General features: G+C 63.4%; 1 protein-coding gene across 2 annotated transcripts; it reads right to left on the reverse strand.

Annotated features, from left to right (window-relative positions):
* Positions 1–221: 221 nt before the first annotated feature.
* ZNF444 (zinc finger protein 444) lies at positions 222–9,340 on the reverse strand. 2 transcript variants are annotated; one of them, XM_054588183.1, is made up of 4 exons: positions 9,162–9,340; positions 7,043–7,389; positions 3,172–3,256; positions 222–1,498 (listed from the first exon to the last, which is right to left on the reverse strand). In XM_054588183.1, the coding sequence occupies exons 2-4, from the start codon at positions 7,352–7,354 to the stop codon at positions 912–914; spliced, it is 984 nt and encodes a 327-aa protein (XP_054444158.1). In that variant the 5' UTR covers positions 7,355–7,389; positions 9,162–9,340; the 3' UTR covers positions 222–911. The 2 variants fall into 2 exon arrangements, with proteins under 2 accessions (XP_054444158.1, XP_054444159.1); XM_054588184.1 differs by having other exon boundaries at positions 9,200–9,339.

The following is a 9,340-nucleotide window of genomic DNA, read 5'->3' on the forward strand; positions in this document are numbered from 1 at the left end:
TATTGTTAGTTACAGATGTGGGAACGGAGGCTCAGAGAGGAGTGTGACCTCAGATTGTGCCGCCATGAAGGGTTGAGACTGGCACCTGAGCAGGCGTGGCCCTGAGCCACGTCCCTTCCCGGCCCCTGTCCCTGCAGCTGTGAGACGGATGTGGGGCGCCCACTCCTGGGGCCCTGGGCAGGTTCAATGAGGGAGATGCAGGGGCGTCTCCCACCGCACAGAAATGGGTGCGAATTCATCTCCCATCTCCTCTCATGGGTCCCCCCACACTCGACAGGAACTGCTACCCTAGGGCTGAGCCCAGGCTCTCAGGGTCCCTCTGAGCTGAGGGGGTGCAGGGAGCCCTCCCCTACAGACAGCCCTGGAGAGCGGGCCTACAACAGAACCCCGGACTCTGGGCTGCACACCTCATCAGTGACTTTATTGCTCTGCAGATGCTGGTGGATCGTCACTTCCGACGTGCTTCCCGGAGCGGGCATCGCTGCCCGTCTCCTGCTTTCCCGGGGCGCAGAGAGGAGCAAGACCAAGGAGCCCACAGCCAGACCCCTCCCCTGCCCCCCAGTCTGTCCGGGGGTCTCCGAGGGACAAGACACAGTCCCCTGCCTTCCGCCTCCTCTCCACCCAGCGGCCGCCTGCTGCTCCTGCCCTGCGCTCCTCTCTGTGGCTCCTGGGCCACCGTGCTGCCCTCCCCGGGTGCAGGGCGGGTGGGGAGAGGAGGGTGCGATGTGGAAGCACCTTTCACAGGGTGGGACAGGGTGGGAGGTCAGGACGGGTGGACGAATGGGAGATCTGAACTGGAAAGGAAGGGTTGGGACAGAGAAAGCTGGGAAGGAACCAGGAATTAGGGCGTCGGACGCTTTAGGTTTAAACAAAGGAGAGGTGAGGTGAGGAGAGGGTCCCAGAGTGGGCGGTTACCCCAGGGGCCAGGGCGGGAAGGGTCCCCCGCCCTCGGGCCCCGGCGCACCGGCGGCGCCGGTGCTGCTGGCGGCCCGGCCGTGGATGCGCTGGTGGCGCAGCACGTGCTCGCGGCGCCCGAAGCCCTTGCCGCACTCCCAGCAGGCGAACGGCCGCGCGCCCGAGTGCGTCTTGCGGTGGCGCACCAGGTGCTCGCGCCAGTAGAAGGTCTTGCCGCACTCGCAGCAGGCGTGCGGCTTCTCGCGCGCGGGCAGCGGGCGCAGGGCCGGCCCGGGGCCGCCGGGGTGCGTGCCGCGGTGGCGCCGCAGGTGCTCCTTGCGCCGGAAGGCCTTGCCGCAGTCGGGGCAGGCGTGCGGCTTCTCGCTGGAGTGACTCTGCCGGTGGCGCAGCAGGTGCGCCGGCTTCAAGGAGGCCTTGCCACACTCGGGGCAGGACGCGGTGCCCGCGGCGGCCAGGAAGGTGGGCAGGCCCGGCGCGGGCACGGCCGGCGGGTCCAGCGGGGGGCTGCCTGGCTCCTGCTTGTAGGGCCGCGGGGCCTGGGCGTCCCCCGTGGCCAGCTCCTCAGCCCCTGGAGCCGCGTCTCCTGCCGGGCAAAGGCGCAGTCAGGGCGGGGGCAGGGCCGGGGATGAGGCCCGTTCGCGGGGAGGAAGAGCAGCGCTGGCTGGGGGAGGGGGGGCGGGGCACGGGGGAGCTCAACGTCAAGGTGCGTTGGGGTGGGCTTCTCATTCACCCCTGTGACCCGCGCAACGGCGCCTGGTGTGAAGTGTCCACTACACACGTGCAGGTGAGTGCGTGGGTGGGGGGGATGGGAGGGCACACAGACGAGTTGGTGAAAGGGAGAACCGGCAGATGAACGGCAGCTGGAGGAGGACCGGTAGGAAGAGAATAAACGCCTGAGAAGGGACGGGTGGGTGGGTGGAAGCACGATGGGCGGATGGGTGGCTGGGTGAATGGGTGGCTGGGTGGGTAGCTGGCTGGCTAAGTATGTGGGTGGGGGGGTGGAAGGCTGGCGAAGGACGGAGGGCAGGCGGAGGGATGGCGGGTGGGGGACGTACAGGGGCAGGCGCGCGTCCAGCTGGCTATTCGGGTGCCAAACTGGAGGCTGGATGAGCAGGGGGACCTAGGACCCACACATTTCCTTCCTCCCGTTTTTCAAACCGCTCAGTGGAACTTCACAGAGAAGCTATCTGTGCTTCCCGCGCCAGGACAGGCACGATGGGCCGCATCGCTAGCGCCTGCCGTCTCTCCCGACAGCCCCCGGGGTGGCCCGTCGCCGTCCCGACGCACACAGGGGAGGGCATGAGCGCGCAGGCCTTCCCCGGCCCCCCCTGCTGCAGGCAGGGCCCCGAATTCCCGCCCTCTCGGCCTCCCCCCCCCCCCCCGCCCGGCCCACAGCGGCTGCATGTTGTAGCCCCTCCTTCTCTGCCTTTGCAATGACTTTCCCGGTGGCTTCCCTGAGACTATGGGCCCCCAAGCAGCACCACCTGCCCCTGTCCTCCATCCTCCCCCTGACCCCCATCTTCCCCGGGTCACCCCCTCCTTGTGGCCTCCATCCAGCTGCCTCCACATTTGACCCTGAGATGACCCTCGAGCTGCTCTGTTCTGCGCTAAAGCCCCTCCCACCTCAAACCCGGCACCTGGGCTCCTGGGCCTCAGCTCCACACTGACCACCGGAATCATCGTGTGCCTGTGGTGGACCCCCATCCATCCCCCTCTTTGACAAGGTTCAGTCTGATTCCCCTTCCTCACCCTCCTGCGTGTGGTGCGGGCGGAGCCGGCCCCGCCCCGGCCCCCACCCCCACCCCCCAGGCAGGGGTGTGTGGGCCTGGGCTCAGCGCCTGGGTCGGGAAGACAGAGCCCAGAAGACGTGACTGGGGGACTCCAAGCAACTGGCCAAGGGCGGGGCAGAGGTCCGGGGCCACGCTGCCCCGCACAGCCCCAGCTCTGCCGGCACCTGATCTCGGCCGAGCCGCCTCATTCCTGAACCACGTCCGCAGCCACAGCGCGCGGGGGCCGCCGCGCATCCCCAGGGGCTGCAGTGGGACTGCCGCTCGCCAGCCAGAGCCACACCCGGCTCCTGCGTCCCCAGCGCTGCTGTCCTGCCTGCCCCTCATGCTGACCCCCAGGGCGGGGCCCGGAGCAGGGTCCGGCACAGGAGGGCACGCCAGGGACCCTCACTGAACACACGAGAGCGGGCACGAGGGGCCGCCCTGGGCTGGGGGAAGCGGGCGGTGCGGGACGGGGTCCGCTGCTCACCTAACGGAATCACCCCACCATCTTCCTTCTGGAGGCCGACCCCGGAGGCGTCTGTCACATCCCGAGGGGCCCTCATCGCCGGTCCCTGCAACGAGATGCCACATTCTGATGAGAAACCCGGGTGATGGCCTGGACTCTTCTCCCTCTCTCTCCGTCACCTTCGACCCCGCACCATGTCCTACCACCCGCTCTGGGGGAGGCCGGAGTCCCTGCGGAGGACGCTCGGCACCCCCGCACGAAGCTCACAGGCGCCAGCCGCCGCGCATCCTCCAGCCTCAGCCGACACTGTAACTACAACCTCAGAGACCCCGAGCCAGACCCGCCGCAGGTTTCTGACCCATGGAGACTGTGTGAGGTACTGAACGTTTTGTTAACCCGCTAAGTTGGGGGTGATGTTATGCAGCAACAGATACACCTGCATTGAATACTGTCTTAGCTTCTCACTGCTGTTTACAAACTCCACGACAAAATCCAGGAGAAAAACACATAAACTGCTTTTAGCTCCGGGGAAAAAAAGCCAGCCAGCCCAGGACTGGACCTCTCCCAGCCCTAACGGCTCTGAGCAGGGGCGCGCCAGCCAGGAGGGCGTGCCTATTTGGGGTTCCTTCACACTCTGCTCACGGTTCCCCAAACCTCTGTCCCCGAGGAAAAGATCAGAAGTCTCCTGGTGCCGACGAAGGGCTCACTCATGAGTCGTCCGCATCCAACCCGCTTCCTTCCACGTTACTGCTTTCAAATGCTTCTGGACTCGAGGGATCGTGAGGGTGAGAATCAGCCACGTTGGAAGCCTCATCAGCTGGTGAGACGACTCAGCAGGAAGCGCCCGACCTTCCACAAAAGCACCTTGTTGGGGATGTACAAGCACCTCTGTCCGGGGGCGGCGGCAGGAGGGGTCACCTGTGGTCACCTTCCTGTCCGTCGATTCCTGTTCACTCGTGCTCCCCCGGCTGTGATGAGCCCACCTCCGGCCAGGCCCCCGCCCCCCCCGCCCGGAGCTCCGAGACCCTGCCGCTGCACACGGCTCCCGTGTCCTGGGTGTACCAGGCGCTCGGACCGCCACCCTTCTGCCTGAACACCCTCTCCCAGCCCTACCGCTGTTACTTCGGGAGCTGAGCGAGCCCCCGTCTCTGCCACCCACGCGGTTTGGGGCCGTTACACAGGAACATCGCCCAGCCTGGTACCCGTCACAGCACACTTTTAAGAGGTTTACTGCGGCCTAACAGACATACAAGAAACACATACGTTTAAAGCGTATAACCCAATGAGCTTCCACACATGTATCCACGCAAGCACCCACCGGTGCCATCGAGGTGGGCGGTGAGCACCCCTGTGGCCTCGGGAGTCCCCGTCCTGCCTCCAATGTGCCACCCTGCTGATTTCCGCCACCGCAAAGCGGGTATCATCCTCTAGAACTTTATACAAACAAAACCACACAGCAAACGCGCTTTTGGGGTCTGGTTTCTTTCACCCGTTATTTTGCCCTTAGGATATACGCCTATGGTCTTCTTGTCGCGTCTCCAGTTTGGGGACCGTGGTGATGCTGGCCCCGCAGAATGAGAGGGGACGGGCCCCTCCCCGTCAGCCCCTGAGAAGAGTCTGTGTGGAGGTGGCGTCCTTTCTCCCTGATACGCCTGCTCCCTGACGGAGTCACCGGGACCACCGCACTGGTTTTAAACCTGTGCCCACCCGTCCCCTCCAACAGATGGAGGGCTCCTGGGGGCGGGGCCCGGCTTCTGTGGCGTCCCGGCTGCCGATCTTTTAACAAATTTGCTGAGATATGATTCGTACACCACAGGACCCGCCAACTGAAAATGCAATTCAGGGTATTTTGGCAACTGGGACATGCCGAGCTGTACCGCCACCACCCCAGTGCATTTTGGAGCATTTCTGCCGTCCCCAAAATTAACCTCGCACCCACTGGCAGACCCTCCCCACCCCCTGGGCCAGCGGCCGGGAACCGTTCGTTCATCTACATCCTGTCTCAATGGGCCTGCTGCTCCCGGAGGCTTCCCAGAACTGCAATCCCACAGGACTTTCCTGGCGGCTCCTCTCACGGTTCGCAGTACGTTTTCCACGCACACCCACACTGCGGCGTCTCGGTCCTTCATTCCTTTTCACGCCCGGATGCTACTCCACTGCGTGACCATCCCCACTGGGTTTGGCCACTCTCGCACGGCACGCACGTGGGTCGTCCCCCCTCTTCGGCTACCAGGAGTGACGCCGCCCAGCCGTTCCGCATGCCATATGCGTAACCGTACGTTTTCTTGGGTTCTCTTGGGTATGCACCCGGGAGGGGACGTGCTGGCTCATGCGGAGCAACGCATCCCCACTTAGCGTCAAGTGGCTTTAAGCGAAACGACGTGTGATGACAGATTTTACCCCGGGTTCATTGATACACGCAAGAGTAGGTTCCACGGCATCTCGTCCATGTTGATGAGACATTATTCCAGGACCCGCTGCAGCCCCACGTCTAACCTCCTGGGGGAACTGCCAGGCTGTTTTCTGCCAGGGTTGCTCCGTCTTACTTCCTGGCCACCATGGAAGAGGGTTCCCGCTCCGGGTACCGCTGATGCTGGACACTGAGTGAACGGGCGGATGGATGGGTGAGCGTCAAGCCGTCTGCCTGCGCCCCACGAGGACCGGACACGGGAGTGTGGAGCGCGCAGGGTTTTGGTGACGCCAACCAGGTCCCCGGTTGCCTCCAGCCGCAGACCTGCTTGTGGGACGTGGAGCAAGTGCCCTGCCACCCTGTCAGTTCAAAGGGGACTGCGTGGCCCACGATCTCAGCCCAAGTCCCCACTCAGACTGGTGGAGGCTGAGCCTGTGGCGCGGAGACCTCCCCAGCTCTCCAGTCAGCACGTCCGAGAGTGGGGGCCAGGAAGCCACGCTGCCAGCAGGCTCGCCCGGGCACATTCAAGCCTGAGCACGTCCACGTCTCTGGGGGACCCCGCAGGCATCCTGGGGCTCTCTGGTTTGGGGTCACAGACAAATGCTGGACTGTGCGGAGGCCGAGCACTGTCCACAGGAAGGTATCGGGACAGAGCAGCCATGGGCGCTCAATGATGAGAAGCAGGAACCTAGAGCCCCAATAGGTACGTGGGTTCTATTCCTCCCACTGCCCTGTGTGACTAGCTGTGTGACTCTGGGCAAGTCGCTTGACCTCTCTGAGCTTTGTATCTTCATCTGTGCGACAGCAAGGACCACAGTGCCCAGTCCTGGCCCCATAGGATTGGGGGGGGGGGGGCAGAGAGGTTGTGTTAACAGTGGGATTTATGGGGGGTACCAGCCAAGCTGTTTCTGCACCACCTCCAGAGGGCGTGGAGACTGAGGTCAGCCGCGGGTGGTCCGCTGAGTCTACCCAGCCGACCCCCAGCAAAAAGCCTGGACACTCCGTGTCCTCTGCAGGGCCCCAGGAGAGTCCGGGAGCTGCGGGCGGGCATCAGGCACCCCAGACCTGCCCTGGCACCTACGCTGTGACTGACCCTTCCATGTGACAAACCATTTCCGTGAGCACAGCCGCTTTACAGGAGTTCCGCGTCCTTCTGCTGGAACGTCAAACGGAGGGTGGTCCCAGGGACCCCCACGAGCGTCAGAGGGAGGGGGTCTTGGGGTCTGCGCGCTCTGCTCGGCACTGCACTGCGGGCCTGACGCTCCCGCCCGCGGTGTCCCCGCTCTCCATCACGCCTTCGCTCCAGGGCTGCGGGACCCGTGACGTGCGCTCGCTCACACGGGGAGCGTCACTCCCACAGGCCGAGGACCAGACCACCGGCGGGAGGTTGGGAGGGGCAGGCTCGTCTCTGACCGCAGGGCAGGGGCGGCGCAGGGGCACAGGCGCGGGCGCGGGCAGGTCCCCAGACACCAGCGTGCTCACCCCGAGCTCCTCCAGCAGGGCCAGGGCCTCCTCGCCGCTCTGGGGCCGCCGGCTGCACACCCAGGCCTGGACGTCGGCAGGGAAGGCACTCAGGAACTGCTCCAGCACCAGCAGCTCCAGCATCTGCTCCTTGGTGCGCACCTCGGGCTGCAGCCAGTCTCGGCACAGCGCGCGCAGCAGGCCCAGCGCCTCGCGCGGGCCCGGCGCATCGCCCAGGTGGAAGTGGCGGAAACGGTGCCACGGCGAGTCCAGGGCCAGGCCCTCGGTGGCCCGGACCTCCTGCTTCACGGGCTGCGGGGACGGGGCCTCCATGGGGGCCTGCGGACCCCGGGGGGGGATGACAGCACCTGTGGGGAGGACACGGTGAGGTCAGAACTGTTGCCATCGTAACACTAAGATACCATCTGCCTCTTTCCCTCTTGTGTCCCAGGGGGCACGGTGGGGCCCTCAGAGGCTGACAGCCACAGGCTGAATGCGGAGCCGATCTCAACACCCAGCTCTCGTAAGTCGGATGTTGGAGAGATTCGGAAGGAAAAAGGCCACTTCTCTCACTCTTCATTTTGGAAAACATGATTATTTTTCATCATAAAAATGTTATGCGAACACATGAAGGCTGATCACTGCTATTTCTAAATGTGTTGGTCCTTTGGCATTCACTCGGTCTTTGTTTCTAACATGATTCAGACCCAAAGCCCTAACTCCCGTAACCAAAAGGGCTTTTGCACCTTCCATAATTGTTAAGACTATAAAGAGGTCCTGAGTTCACATTGCAAAGCCCTGGCCCAGAGCCGGGGCCAGCGAGCAGGTGCTGGGGGGCCGAATCTGGCCGGCATCCTTTTTTCTTTTAAGTCACACAGGCTGGCTTCATTAAATGGTTAACAGAGGGGCTCTGCCCTCGATCCTCTGTGTGATCTGGGACACAAGACTTGCCTGCTCTGGGCTTAATTTCTCCACTTGTAACAGAGGACTGCTCATCACGGCTCCTTCCCCACAAGGGGTTTGGGAAGTGGGCGGCCCCGAGTCAGAGCTCTCTGACCACCAGGTTCCTCACCCCCACACTGGCCTTCGGGCTGGACCTTTCTGTGCTGCGGCAGGCATCCTCTGCTGTGGAAAATGCTGAACTTTTATCCACCAGATGCCAGTAGTATCTTCCCAGCTGTGATGAGCAAAATGCCTCCAGATATTGCCCGGTGTCCCCCGGGGACAAACATTTACTCAGAGCACCAGGGATCCGGAGCAAATCCCAACTCTCCTACCGACCTACTAGGTGACCTTGGACGAGGGACACCGGCACCTTTGACACACCGCACCTCCGCTCCTGGACCTAAAATCACACTAACCCAAGAGGTGCAGTAAAAACTCAAGGTGTAAGGAAATGAAGGTGCTGAGGACTACACCTGAGCTAAGCAAGCCCTCGACCAAGTATTTTTGGTGGTGGTGGGGGGCGATGCTGCTATTAACAAAACAAGCACATGCATTTAAAATCTAGCTACAATGAGCACAGGCGTAAAAACTAGGAACAAAAGAGGGCGGTTGCAGCCCGACGGGTAGAGAAAGGCCGCGGGGCAGCCTCGGATGAGAACAGCAAACACAGGACCTCACTGATGAACTCAGTCCCTCGCAACAAGCTGAAGAGGTGGGGGGCTCTTCTTTAAGAAAGAAAGAAAACCGGGGAAGAAATCCTCGGGAGTCGCACAACTTAGAAAAGGGCGTGAAAAGGGCGCACAAAAGCAACCACCTGCGCCCATTCAGGTGGGAGCCACGACCTACCCCTGAAGCCCCGTTCGCCAAACCTTTCCCACGGGTGCAAGTGGTCCCACACCAGTCCTTAGGGCCCAGCGCCCATCCCAGAGGGGATCCCCGCCCCCTCCCTCCTCTCGCCCCCTCTTCCTAGGCCCTCCCAATTCCGCTCCCTCCGTTTTCCACTCTTCCCTGCGACCCCCACCTCGGGGCCCCGCAACCCTCACCCACCCCTCCCGCTCGCTCTCCCATCCCCCGCTCCCACCGCCCCCTTCGCCCCGGCCCCCTTTCCATACCCTCTCCCCAACTCTCCTATCCCCCCCTCCCCAAAGTCCAATCGCCCCCGCAAATCCCTCCCTCATTTTCTCCCCTCACTCACCGTACTCTCCCCGGCGAAGCCCCCCCAGGACCCCTCACCTCCTCGCACATGCGCACAAAGCTCACGGGGACTCCATGCCCCGGCAGGCTTTGCGCCAAACTCTTGTGTGACCCTCCCTTCAAACAGTCCCGGAGACCTGTTCCGTTCCTCCTGACAAACCACCCCCAACCCCACGGGCC

Source organism: Pteronotus mesoamericanus, unplaced genomic scaffold, assembly GCF_021234165.1.
Source record: "Pteronotus mesoamericanus isolate MK-2021 breed Mesoamerican mustached bat unplaced genomic scaffold, CSHL_Meso_final scaffold_128, whole genome shotgun sequence".
NCBI lineage: Eukaryota > Metazoa > Chordata > Mammalia > Chiroptera > Mormoopidae > Pteronotus > Pteronotus mesoamericanus.

Coding starts and splice junctions, on each gene's coding strand:
- ZNF444 (XM_054588183.1), bottom strand. CDS start 7,354: ATGGAGGCCCCGTCCCCGCAGCCCGTGAAGCAGGAGGTCCGGGCCACC. Junction 3,257..7,042: donor CCCTGCTGGAGGAGCTCGGG/GTGAGCACGCTG, acceptor ATCTCGTTGCAG/GGACCGGCGATGAGGGCCCC. Junction 1,499..3,171: donor TGGTGGGGTGATTCCGTTAG/GTGAGCAGCGGA, acceptor TTTGCCCGGCAG/GAGACGCGGCTCCAGGGGCT.